The sequence below is a fragment of the Ruditapes philippinarum genome, unplaced genomic scaffold (assembly GCF_026571515.1).
Source record: "Ruditapes philippinarum isolate M1 unplaced genomic scaffold, ASM2657151v2 ctg3443_1_1_1_1, whole genome shotgun sequence".
Taxonomy (NCBI): Eukaryota; Metazoa; Mollusca; class Bivalvia; order Venerida; family Veneridae; genus Ruditapes; species Ruditapes philippinarum.
Window position 1 is genome coordinate 61,424 of NW_026857227.1, and position 15,262 is coordinate 76,685.

General features: G+C 29.3%; 1 protein-coding gene across 1 annotated transcript in view; it reads right to left on the reverse strand.

The window, feature by feature from the left end:
• Window positions 1-391: 391 nt before the first annotated feature.
• LOC132749114 (uncharacterized) overlaps window positions 392-15,262 on the reverse strand; it is a 30,187-nt gene continuing 15,316 nt past the window's right edge. The window contains exon 2 of the mRNA XM_060738799.1: window positions 392-2,530. Within this exon, the coding sequence (XP_060594782.1) occupies window positions 412-2,529 (2,118 nt within the window). The 5' untranslated portion in view covers window position 2,530 and the 3' untranslated portion in view covers window positions 392-411. The remainder of the gene's footprint in view (window positions 2,531-15,262) is intronic.

The following is a 15,262-nucleotide window of genomic DNA, read 5'->3' on the forward strand; positions in this document are numbered from 1 at the left end:
TTCTAAATTGTCCAACATTGGCCATTGAAATTATTTGGTAAGTAATCTTTCACATAAAACTATCATAAGATACTTTACAGTTTTTATATAATATACATATTTATGTATTGAAATTTTATAGGAATTTTTATTTTGTTAAAATTTCCGTCAAAGAAAATTTCACACAATATTTGAATTGTCCAAATTCCGACCTATCTGACAAATACATTACTCATGCTTCAATGAATAAAAATACACATACCATACACCCCGGCAATAATATACATGTTTTTATCCTAAATCAAATAAACTCTATGATATACTTTAATGTTCCTTCAAAATGTTTGACAGGTTTGCTTTTCTATAAAGTACCATTATGTACTTATATTGCCTGTTCGCAGTCACAAAAAAGTAAATGTTTCCAATTTTATTTTAATGCAAGCTTGGACCCAACATTGAGCTTAGTTGTCTACAGATATGAAGCTTAGCAGCGTTATTTTTGTCTCGTATTTTCAGTGATAACAGATAGCACTCTAAAGCAGCATACAATTTGTTTTCTTGTTCCATACACTGACCTAGAAGGTTAAGCGCTGTTTCTTTATGTCCGAAATTTGGCTCCTTTACAATGCATTTTGCAATGTTGAAAATTGCAGTCTGTTTATCCTGATGCCTTCTGAGATTAGAATATGTCTTATATTGAAGAAAGTATAAATAAGGTAGAGAATCTACAAAAGCCATATCCATCCATTCATCGTCTTCACTTCTATAAGGAAGGTCTTGCTGTGATGATCTGAACATTTCATGTTGGAATTCCTGTGGACAACAATTTATTTCACCTCGAAGAAACCTGACACATGATGCAGTTATACTCTGTAACAATATATATTCATAATCTGCTTCATAACATAACTTATTGAATGCCCTCTTACCTCCAGAGTTTTCAAATGCGTAGCAATGACATGTTGGTTCAACTACATTGAGATCATACTTTTCTTCGATATTTTTCAAAATAAGCTCTGTCCTTTCAAAATCTCCAGTACAATAGAAAATTGATGCTAGTTTCAGTTTTCCATATGCTACATCAATGTTTAGGCCTAATGACACCAAATCGGTAGATTCTCGGCACACAACACCTTCTCTTTGTATGTTAATTGAAGCTAGCGTGGATCCTAAATGTAAGCTCAGAAATTTAGCCATTGTTCTACATGCTTCTTTAGTTTGCCCTTGGTTCATGTTATGAGTTACTTTCATTAGGATTAGGTATTTACGTAATGTTTGAAATAAAAGTCTGGTGTTATTGATTCTATTCATTTTAATCAGAATAGCCATGCAACATTTATTGACTACATTGGCAGTATATTTAACCACTTGTCCTGAAATCACACAAGACCTCTCAATCTCTAAAGCAATCTCTACGAATCTCAAAAATGTGTATTTAATTCTGTTCCCAAGTTGATCACATTCTATTTCAAGTAAAGCACTGCCGTTACTGTTAATAATGTAACGAAGTCTATCTACTATGACTTGTTTTGTTACTGGAGTAAAACGTCTCGCCATTAAATTGTTCTCTGGGATGATGAAATGCGGACAGTTATCATTTAGAACACAATTGTAAAGTACTATAAGACAATAATTCAAACAAATAAGCAAGGTTTTTTCGTTCCAAGTATTGTTGTTTGTACTTGAAATACAATGAAACATGACCGTTTTACACATGTAACTTGAAATGCTATCAGGGCATTGTGTAGTTATAAACGTTTTTAAAATCATTTTCATTAAGACATAGCATCTGATTTGTGTTATATTAAGATTAAACATCAGATATCTCTCAGCAAGGGAAGTGGATATTCTCCATTCAAGTTCTTCATTAACACTGCCTTTGCTTCCAACTCCTACAACGAAACATCCCGTATCTTTACAATATTGTTTCATATCATATGTAGGCCATTGGCCTTCACCATGCTGATAAATCCAACGTCTGGCTTGTAATGGCCATTGTTGACAAGTAATTGCAAGGACAATGTCTTGACTAACGAAACCAAGTCTTGCCTTTCTTGATTTTGCGGGACCATGTCTAACACGCCCATCACCAGCCGCTGGATTATTTATTGAATTCTTAAGTAGTACTCTTCCTATTCTATCTCTATACGAGTACTGATCATACACATTATCTTCTGAAAGTGGAGCATCATTTCTCAGGATCTGTAATAAGCAATATCCTGGTGATACGGTATCATCCTGTATCATTAACAGGTTTCCTCTATCAGGTTCCCATTCATTCCAGTCTTCTATCACTTTGTATCCGGGAAGTGTGAAAAGAAAATCTATGTCAGAATTTAGCCCAAGTGTTGTAGTACCTTCTACTCTACTACCTAAGTGATACACATTCGCATCTCCCTGTGATAATTGGGTTGTTATCGTATGTAATGTTTCATTCATAAGCTGTAGTCGCCTTCTTTTTATTACCATTCTTTCGTTCACTCCAATCTCATCAAGTACTTTAGACAGTCTGAGTGACACATTGCGAGTGTAATCAGGAATGTCCGACATCCTGTAAATTTAATTAAATATTATTATTTTCCTCATAAATAAATGTTATGATAACTAGATAATATGCATGTCTACAATAAACTGTGAAAGTATTAAATAAAATTGTTTTCTTGAGATGTAATTTTCAGCACAACATGAATAATTAAACAGTAAATAAATTGTTATATTTTGTGTTTGTTCTGTTCATTTTGTAATTTTACTATAGTATGTTTTATGGCACCTTTAAAGAACCTTTCTATTGAGATATTTTCTTTACACAGATTAAAAGCATTTAACTAACCCTGACTTGAATTTGACACAATGATGGAATTAATTCCTATTTCATTTGTTCCTTAAATATAATATATGCTAAAAGAATAATAAAAAATATAAATTTTAAAAAGAAAACGATAAATATGGATATTTGTTTAAGAGAAAAGATAATTAAAATTATTATATAATAACCTCCCGTTGATCCTCAATATCAAATCCATTACACATTTACGATATAATTTATTGAATATAATTACACCCGAAAGACCTTATAGTACTCATTATATAAAATGTTTGAAAAAAGAATATCAAGTGATCAATAAATAATAGTAAATTACTTGTATTTTTACATGATTAAGATCCTGCGTGTTTGGGAGGGATAATAATATTCGAAAAAAATATAATACCCTTTTTATGATTTATGTACCACACCTTCAATATGTTTTGTAGACAGTTTAACAATTGAAATAAATAATTCTTTAACACCAAAGTAAAACAATTAATGATATTTTTAGACGACATTCAGAAGTAAGTTATTGGTCAATTTACATACATTAAACTTAAAAATAAATATTGAAAACAGAAATTGAAAAAACATACCTCGGGAACTTCTCTATTTTCTTTCAAGGTATTACAAGAATCACTGATGAGAGATATTACAAGATTCTCATTATAGTCACTAGTTAAATTTCTTAAAAAATAAATATCGTACCAAATCACATCAATAAATCTAAATAAACCATCAAGTCCACCCATTTCTTTATTACAAGGAAGTTGAGAATGTATGCCTTAATGTTTTGTCAAACGAGAATGCAAGTGTTTTTGAATGAACTAGGTCAACGATTAAGTAAGTTAATAAGACGTAAATATGAAATATTAGTGCTCATTGAAAAGCATTTACCAAGCATGATGCATTTACGACAAATTTAATAATGGAAACGCTCAACAAATAAGTGTTTGAAACGGTCGATTTATTAGCTTGTCAATTTACCACAGTAAATGTGTTACGATTAATTTGTAACTGAAATCCAATTTTTGAACAATTAATTACAACATCATTTAGAGGTACTGTCGCTCAGACGTCACTTCCTTTGATTTTTTTTTCTAATTGATATCTAAACTGTAACTCATTCGTTACAACATTTAATATTTATCGCTACCTAAGAATAAAATAAAGTAATTGTAATCATAATTTAAACATGAAAATCAATTAATCAAAATAAATTTCTGCCCTCTTAAGCAACTTGACAACTTGAACACAAATTGAAAAAGAAACTTGGGGAATTCCAATTTTTGATAAAACTACGTATCTCACTATCAAAATACCTCGATGTCCGAAGATTGACGGAAATGGTCGAACATTTGTGATAATACTTTCAAGAGAGGACAAATCTTGATAGTTTTAAATGAATTTACAGGCTATTTTGCAAATGAGTCCGTTACCTCAAAAGTGATAGAACACCAAAAAATAAATTAAAAACAAACATTTATGAGATTACCAATATTTTAAAACAGAAACTATAAAATTCTTACCCTTTTGGAAACTCCCTATAAAGACTCAGTGAAGTGAGAAATTTCAAGTACTATATATTTTCGTATATATGATAATTTCTTTACCACACTAAACTAATAAATCTTGTTAACTTTTGCAGGATTTATCTTATTATCAAAAAAGAAATATTCTTTGCTTTTATTCTATCATTCTATTAATAAATGGAAAAAAACATCTATCGCCACTTAGAGAGAAAAATATATAATAATATTTGCTACTGTTACATGTTCATTTCAAGATAAACATCAAAATCTGATGATAGAAGTAAAAACCTTTAAAATCAATGACAATTTGAATATCGATTAAAACATAAATTAGGGTATAACTAACTATTGATAATATGTACTTTGTATTTCGACTGTTTTGATATAAACATAAAATGCTCTTCATTATCATCTCCCTTTATTGTTGTTTTTTCTCACTAGATGATAAAGTTGTATAGGATTGATCATTAAATATATAAGACATACTTCCATTCTATTTATCCTTTGAAGAAATCATTTAGTAAGTTCAACATCTCCATGAATAACATGACCGTCTGTAGTCTGTTACATGCCTTTAAAGTTGTCTTAGAATAATCGTATACCATCAGTTCTTAGTTATAACTGATGATAAACTGTTAAAGTGATTTCACCAGATATTTGAAACTAATACGATTCATGCGTGAGTAGATCCGAAGACATTTTGGAATTATGTACATTGTTACATTAGTAAACCACTTAGCATAGCAAAAATGTTTCAAATTTATATGAGGATTACTTTATACTTATATCATATACATACAATTTATGTATTTAATATATACATTCATTCGTCAGAAAGATGGATAGCTTCACAACAGCAATGCACGAGTTAAACACATACTAGTACGTCTTTTTTAAAACGGCAAATTCTTTCCAGTTTATCAATTCAAAAACACGATAGGTGCACATATGTTTAAATTTATTATCTCAATTTGTCTGCTGTTGTATCTTCTTGTAAATCATAAAGATAACAAATGTATTTTAATTGCTATATTTAGTCACTCCATTTGATCAGTGTCAGATTTGATTACTATCGCTTTAAGTTAAACATAAAGTAACAGAGTATTTATAATTTTGTTTATTTCTATTTTGTCTATTCATACATGACGACTAAATATATATCAAATGACAAACGTATAAACGATACCTATTCAATCATTGACGGCTTGAACAAACATTAAAACAGAAACGCAGGACATTCAAGCTTTCCAAATTATCACTTATTTGGACTTTTGAAACCTATATACCACGCCATGCACAATTACCTTCCATTAATGTATTTTTTCAGATATTAAAAGATGTCTCGACTTTTTATAATGATTGATTTAATAAATTATTGAACATGTGATCACTTGTGAAACTTGAATTACCTATTATTATGGTGTATCTTAAGATATGACTAAATGCAAAATAATTTTATCAAACTTCAATACAGTATATGCTCATATTTTCAAGGATATTTAAATAATTTTCGGAAAAACACCATCATTTCGGCATTTACACTACAATTTGTTTTCATTATGAACTATAAATATGTGCAATCTTTTTTTATCGTACTGTACACGTTTAAGAATTTTGGCTTCATTTTTGTTATTTACATCTATGTAATGATATTCAGAAAAAATATTGACAAATTTCCCGATCGATACTCGGAATAGAATAAATTCATAATTTAAACCACTGTTAAAAGTATAATACCATTTGTTAAAACCCGCCTTTTAAAATAACTTAAATATCACATTTCTATTTGCAATCAAAGTTTAAAATGCATGAAGATCGCCAATATAATTAAACGTTCTCCTCGATCTTTTAGATTACGGGGTTATGGTTCTCTTTGATATATTAATCATTTTATTTGATAAAAAATATATATAGTCAATAGGTGTTCAGTGAACTTAGTTGTCTACACATGCTAGGTATTGAAAAGCTAAAACGGTTCCTTAACTATTTTGAAAAACTGTCGTAAATGATATAAATCAAACATTTAAATATTTATGAATCCATGCCAAAATTTGGTGAAATACTTAAGTGGTTGATAATAATAAAAGATTATTACAAGGTTTTGTTTGTTTGATTGATTGGGCTATACGTTACATCGAGACATTATATGTCATATGGCGACGTTCCAGCTTTAATTGTTGAGAAAGAACTCAGGTGCCCTTCCGTCAATATTTCAGGCACGAATGGGCACCTGAGTAGAACCGACGACGTTCCGTTACCTTATTGGATAGCTTCCCCACTTCCCCACATGACAGAAGTCCGAAGTCCCTGTCTGTATTCGATATCTTGTTGTGTAATTGAGTGTTTTAAACTTGTATATCATAAATCAATCAAATTATTTGATATGAATAGTTTGAATTGGATTTTTGAATTTGAAAGAAACAGTATTGCAGTAATTGAAGAGATGATGATCGTTTGAAGGTAATTTCGTTTTCGTTGTCAACATCAAAGAAAACAGGGATAAAAATCATAATAATTACTAGGAAATGACGTGTAGATGTTTCTTTATTTGAAAAGTAAATTGAGAAATTTACTTTGGTCATATACTTTACTTAATATTATTGAGTCTTTAACATTGGTGCAATTAAGCCATTCAAAACCTTAATTGCATGAAAATTCACTTCCGGTGTGTTTTTTAAGTTTTATGAAATATTTTCACTAAGAGTGAAAGGGCTTTACTAGCACTGAAACCAATTTTGATATAAATTTGGAATTACTTTTATTTGTCCCTCACATATAACATATTTTCAAAGAATGATAAAAATACAATGCACAGAAAACGATCACAACAAGGCTATCAGTTCGAAAGATAATACAAAATATCAATTGTCATAAAAATAACCTTCCGTTGATCCTCAACAACAAACTTACCATCCAGCACCCATTTACTATATGTTAAATGTAATGTCATCCGAAACACATTAATTTCAATCTAAAATTTTCTTTAGAAAAAAGAGCACAGGTCATCAGATAATAATATTAAGTATGTAGCAAAATTACTTCTATCATTTTCATGACTCAGATCTTGTTTATAGTGGAAGGATAAGATAATGTGAAATAATAAAAATGACATTGTATAATTTATGCATGCAATACACCTTAAGACGATGAAACATTTAAAAAAAATTCTTCAAAATCAAAGTAAAATGTAGTCGAGTAAATGTTATTTTTCTATGTATTGTTATAGACATTATTTCACAAAAAAAATAATTGTTCATTACTGGCAACTTACCTTACAAATAACTTCAACAAATTGAATGAATATAATATTATTTAAATCAAAACATGCATGAAGAAGGTCACTTAGAAAATTTCTAATATCCTTTCAAGTTATTACAAAGTTTCAATGGTGTGAGAAATCGCAAGCATTTACAACACATTTATTTTTGGAAAAAAAAACAACAACAACAAAAAAAGAAAACACAACAATTAAATGTTTAAATAAGTCGACGTACTACTTTGGCGATTTACCACAATTAATGTGTTACGATTTATTTGTAACCTAAATCCTATTCTTCAGACAATAAAACATTTAAAAAATTTTTATGTCGATCCTCACTTCTTCGGAGTTGTTTAAAATGTTGTGTTTTTTTTTTGTTTGTTTTTTTGCTGAATGGAGTCTAACTTTTACTTTTCGTGAAAATTAGTCTCGTCATATTTATTACTACTTACGAATATTTGTGAATCTTAATATTAAGATAAAAGCAATTAATCGAAATAAATACCTGTTAACTTCACCAACTTGACCGTTTCAGCATAAATTGAAATAAAAACCAGGGGAATTCGAACTTTTAATAAAACTACGTCGTATCTGGTAATCGGAACACCTCAACAATTATTAATGAAAATCAATGAATCGGAAGATTGAATAATCAATATCCGAATGTTTACGGCAAAAACCGAAAATTTTCGATATTGCTCCGCATATTTACTTCCTTTAATTATACCTTGAAGAAATCGTGTGTTTTATTTTTTTATACTTAGCTATATTGCCTATTAAGTAACGTTGCATTAACTGTATTAGAACACCAAAAATTAAATTAAGAAATAAGAAATTTATTATTTGTATTTTTATAATAAAGTAGGTAAGCATTTTCATAATTTTCAGAAATATTTATCTTCATATGATGTCTCATTTACACTATACATGCGTTTAACATGTTAGTATAACTTAAATATCCTTTATAAAATGTTTTCCGTACAATTTCAATGCAGTTGTTATAATGATGAACGTTTCCCTGTGATTTATATTTTACCTATCTAAACATATATTTGATTAAAATAAATTCCTTCATCATTCTAACATGCAATATAACAATTTATCATTATCAGATGTTTTGTTTATAAATTTCGAAGGTATAGGTTTATAATGAAATAACCTGATTTGAATAATTCGAATAAGAATGTCGTGATATGAAATAATCATTATTGCAGTAGTTGAAGAGATAATAATCGTTTGAAGGTAATTTTATTATCAGTATAAGCACTAAAGACAACAAAACTCATAATAATTACTATAAAATTGATGAAATGCAAATTTGATTTATATCAATTTTTGCTAGAGAAATGCACTTGGCAGTTTCGAGTTACTTTATTTATTGGATTCTCAAAGCAATTAAAGAGTCGTTGCGTTGAAATTCTTTTCTTGAATGATTCATTAAAAGGCTTTATTAAAGATATATTCTTTAACAGTGAAAGCAGGATTTAACCACCTTGATTCGAATTTGACACAATGATGAATAAACTTACATTTTCTCTTAGCCCTTAAGTATATTCAACTTTAGCAGAATAATTAAAATGTTAACTTTAAATAGAAAATGATAATCGTATATAAAGAAATAAAATTATTAGCAGCGAAAAACATATTTTTGCAGTTATTACGTATCGTGACTTGTTTAATATTTCCCAAACAAAAGAAGGGCAAATATTAAGATATTCTTTTCATAAGAATACAGAAAAAACGAATAACTTCAATTAAAACAACACAGCGTTTGCCATAGGTAATAAGATGTCATAACAAAGGAGGAAAAACTTCTGGTTCAAAATTGACGTAACAGTTTATCTTAAAAGTAACTTGCCATTTTTCCGAGTTTAGGTTCATGAAAGATATGCAAATGGAGCGCCAAATAATATTTGATGGTTTTAGGGGAATAGTACACAGGTATAATGATTGTTCTTCTTAATTATCATACCTCCCGTCGATTGTCAACAACAAAATTACTAACCAGTACCTGTTTTTATATACCTCTTTAACTCTCGGTCCGTTGCTGTGAAACAACAATTAGATGTAGAGTTATTTACAACTTACGTGATTTATTTTCTAATTAGGGAACGAGGATAAGCGATAAAAACCGTTTTATCAAAGCATCACATATTGCAAGATAACACATCTTGTACATTATGTTTTTAAACCCAAGAAAGTTTAACGGCTGAACTAATTCTTTAAATCAAAGGTAAATACTGCCATGTTAAGTACTTGTTACTTTACTGACATTCGACTTAAACCAATACTTGGAAACAGACATTAAAAATTTTCAAACTTTGGAACCTCCCTTTATTTATTTTTCAAATAAAATGTTGACATATTTGCATTTGAAAATTGGTAATTCATTAACAAAGGAGGGGAAAATCAATAAGTAAATGTTTAACTTATATAAAGAAACAAACTTTGAGCGGTTAATACGCAGTTATCTCAATTTGTTTTGATCTAACCTAATGTTCTGGAATCAAAACCTTCTTTTAAGAAAACAAGTATATATACATATACAAAAGTAAATAGATACTCTTGTTTAATAATTGGGAAACGCTAACAAATTACATTTTTTTAAACAGTCGATTTACAAGCTGGGCGATTTAACACAGTAAAAGTGGTACAATTCATTTGTGTTTTAAATCCGATTTTTCAAACCATTTAACATAGTTAACAAGTTCTGTCGCATAACTAACTTTGAGATTTATTTTTCTAATTGGTGTCGAACTATTAATCATTCATAAACTATAATTGATATTGTATTATTATATTAATATAATTGTTAAATTTTGTAGGTTTCATCTTATTATCAACAAGTAAGTTCTTCATTTTATTCTATCATTCTAAAGTGTATTTATTAATAGAGACAAATATAATAAGGGAGAAAAATGATATAACAGGTGTTAATTTATACATGTACATCTTAAGATAAACATAAACATGAAATGATAGAAATAAAAACCTTTAAAATTTATGACAGATTGAATATCGATTGAAACAGAAACTAGGGTAATTCCAATTATTGATAATACTTTAAAATTGGACAAAATATGTTTTAAAATATACATAATATGCTCTTCAGAATTATCCCCCTTTAATATTAATTCTCTTTAGATATTTTATAATTTCGAGATAAAGGTGTATAGGTTTGATCATTAAATATATAAGATATTAAACATTGTCATGATATCCAATGCATATATACTTCCATGCAATACTGTATCTCTTTTGTAGAATGTCATTTAACATTTTCACGAATAACTTGAATGTTTGAAGTCTGTTTGTAAGTAACATGAGTAGTCTAAGAATATTCCTAATGAGTTCCTTGGTTATATTTGATGGCAAAATATTAAAATGTTTTCACTAGTGTTATGGAATATTTTATGAATTGAATAGCAGAAGTTTAGTATGATAATAAGGATACAGGAAGAAGACATGAGATTTTTAAGTTTCACTCATTCACGAATGTCTTGTTATTTTAATGTAAGCTTGAATATAGAATCAACTCCAGTTTCAATTTAAAAATGTAATTATTTTGTTTGAAAAATATACAACGTTTTGTCTCAAAAGTCTTCATCAGGTATCAACGTCATATGACTTCAAGGTCAACGACGTCAAAATGAAAAACATAATTTTGCGTATAAATGTCACATGTTATTTTAATAGCATTCATACGTGAAGATTATTCTGTAACATATAATTCTAAATCCATTGTTGCACGAGTTTACACACATTAGCTGTAGCTCATGCGAATCACATGTGAATTGATTCAAATAAATATTGGAATAACATGCATCGTTACATTAGTACCAACAATGTTTAAAAATTATCCGGATTACTTTTATAATTATATCATATAAATACAATAAACATACATTCATTAATGTGCAAGAAAGATGGATAACTTGACAACATAAACTATAACCTGACCTTAGCAATATCGAATGCGTAACATGAACAAAGGGATCCCAATATTTGATATCCCGACTTATCTGGAAGTATAGAATGTCAAACCATGGTTATTGTAATATAAACAATTACCTCCCTTTTTGCCTTTCTTCATTCGATGTCAATTACAGTGTAAGATTCTCTTTTTCAATTGTTTTGAGTTACTTCCTATCATTTAACATGAACACGATATTGTTTTATTTGATTATTTGCTCTGAAACCATAAGCTTTGCTCGTTAAAAGGGTAAAATATGACACAATATGTAAGAACATCTATCAAGCATGCCAGGATATTTTGAATTTTTAACAAACAGGATATGACCTCTATGACCATGTTTGCATGATATTGAAATATCTTCTTATTTCGTGAACAATAGATGACAAAATTTCGCTTTGATTAAATAAGAAATACGCGTCATTGGATATCGAATATATGTCAATTTTATTTGAATTGGGAAACAATTAAAAAAAAAACGATATATATATGATCCATTAATCATTAATCACTGATTCATCTTTAAAGTTTAGATAAGAGATTTGCATGCTATATGTAACAGATACACATATCTTCTATGTTTAAATAATACTCATACAACGAGTATCCAGTTTGAACTGAAGGAAGGTTAACGGTTTACAAAAAACGTAATAGTTAAATTTTCATATACCATGCACAATTCTCTCCATCTTTTACCTCGAAAGCCGCAAAACATCAACTTAAATATAAAAATAGATGTAGAGGGGCCTCCGTGGCCGAGTGGTTAAAGTCGCTGACTTGAGATCACAGGTCCCTCACCACTGTGGGTTCGATCCTCACTCGGGTCGAAATCTTTCATGTGAGGAAGCCATCCAGCTGGCTTACGGAAGGTCGGTGGTTCTACCCAGGTGCCCGGTCGTGCCTGAAATAATGCCCGGAGGGGCACCTGGAGTCTTCCTCCACCAATAAAACTGGGAAAAAAATCGACGAAAAATCTCGACGGAACGCTCTAGGATGACCCGACTTGAGTGTACGGTCGCCCATATGGGCTTTCCGGCGGCGACCTTAAATAAACGCATAAAAAAGCTGGAGAATAACCGAAACATCCCTGTAAAAAGAAATTGCATGGGGCAAAAACCTTATTTCAGGCGATCCATTTCTCCTGGGTATTACAAAAGACAAAATAAGTTAATTAGGTTATAGCTCGTTTGGTCCCTCAAACAATTTCCAGAAAAGTAAGTGTAACATTAATATTTTGCTTTACATTTCATTCATAATTCTCACTTTTTCGTTTGAAAATAGTTTATTTATTGTGCCGTTTAAATCACCTTGACATACAACGTCTTAAAATGCAGATGTTAACTTTCTATAGAACGATATCATTCTTTGAAATTATTTAAAATATAACGCAGGTTACAAAAAGTCAGGAATATTAAAGTTCAACGTAGTGACTGGCATTCCTTTCTGCTTTTTAAAACCTAAGACTTGATTGAAGATATTATTTGTTACAAACTTAATACTTTATCATTCAAAAAGCTTGTGTAAATAATTGACAACGCGTGATATTTGTTGGAAGCAAATTTGTGGTTCATTTATAATTATTGTAGAAATTGGCATCATATCAGAAAACAACTAAATTCAAATAAGTTTATAAAACTTTTATTAAACTTTTCGCTTATTGAATGCGGCCCTTTCTTGTTGACTTTGTTTGTTTTATATTTCATAAATTTGTAATCAAATATCAACTATACATTATTAATTTCTTTTTAGCTCAACTATACGAAGTATATGGAGAGCTGTCCTACTCGCCCCGGCGTCGGCGCTGGCGTCCACGTCCAGATTTCATATTAAAGTTTTGGTCAGTAAAATATTTTTCACTATAACTTTTTTCATTTCTTTAAGGGATCAACTTCAAACTTCCTATATAAATATATGTTCCTTATCATCTACCATATCTTATGTGACAAGGCTCATAACTCTAGCACCAATATTTTCAGATTTATCTCCCCTTGAACTTTAAAAAATATTATGTTTTTACTGTTACTTATTTATTTTTTAAGGATCAACTTCATACTTCAAATATATGTTCCTTATCATTAATGACATGTTATGTGACAAGGTTCATAAATCTAGGAACCAATATTGCAAGAATTATCTCCCCATATAATTTTTACTTGAAAAATGTGATTTTTTACTATAACTTCTTTACTTTTAAAAATATCTACCTCAAACTCCAAATACTCATTCCTTATCATCAATTACATCTTATATGTGACAAGGTTCATAACTCTTGAAGCCATATTTTAAAATTTATCTCTTTTTGAACTAAGGATTTTTTTTAAAGAAATCTTTTAACTTCTTTACTTTTTAAGGTATCTACTTCAAACTTTAATGTCTTATCATTACACACACTTTGTGTGACAAGGTTCATATTTCTAACATGACTATTTCCAGAATCATTCCCCCTTGAACTTGGAATTTATTTTAACAAATGTTATTTTTTTAATATTACTTATTACATAAATATACATTTTTTTTAGTTTTGTCTTCCTTACTGCGTCGAGTATTGAATTAGTCGAGCTTCGCTGTCTCCTGTGACAGCTCTTGTTTATTGTTCTGTAGTAGACATTTAAAAAGTTTGGTTTTATTTTGTATTTAAAACTATGTATCGATATAAAGAAAAATCTCCCAGGTATACATTACTAATAGTAGTAAGTCACAATTGAAACAACGAACCCTAAAAATAAGAACAGTAAATTTTTTTCGACTTTTTGTATTTGTTTAAAATTCATGTAAATATTATCGTTTATTTTCTTTGATTATATAAGTTACGGGGTTATTGTACTCTTTGACAAGTTGATCTTTTTTATAAAAACAATACACAATCAGTATAGTGTGAATTTTAAATAGCTTCTTTCAGTGAACTGAATTGTATACTAGGTAATGATAAATCATGTTTTAAACTGATTTAGAATATTGCTTTATGAAAACAGCCGAAACGATCCAAATCTACTATTTAAAAGCATAGATCCGTGCAAACATTTGGTAAAAATTTATGAAAATGCTAGTAAAGAAAACTATTAGAGTAATTGATTGAATATTACCAGGGCTTGTATTTTTCAAAACATATATGTGCAAGTATGTACACGTTATTTTGGTTGATATTTAACTGGTAAAAATGCTTGGTAGAATGTACAGTAGGGTGAACGTTTCAGTTTACACGCAAAACGCACGTTCTGAAAAAAATCACATGCACGTTACTTGCTAAACGAACCAACGTTACACGCAGGCTAAAATCAACAAAATTCGCAGATATATGCTAAAAGAAATACGTTAAACGCTCTTTTGATACGCTAGAATGCACACAAAATGAAAACGTTTCTTACGTTTGAAATAAAAAATCTCATTTATAAAAGTTTTTAACAACTATAGGCCGCGATAGTTTATACCTATTTTATTTTAAAATATGATAGCTTGACATCACGGATTTATATTGAGATCTATGCTTGACATAAAGATTTTATAAATTTATGTTTATATCAAAATGCCCTCATCAAATAAATTTTCACAACAATATTAGGCTATAATGCGCTAATGTCAACATCTGATTGTTAAAAAGTACGTCTTCATGCGCACTTCTGCAATATTTTTTTTTGCCCGTGTATCTGTTAGACAGACGTTTATTCCCGCGTACACAAAAATATCAAAAATGGTAGAACCTTTAGCTATGCGTT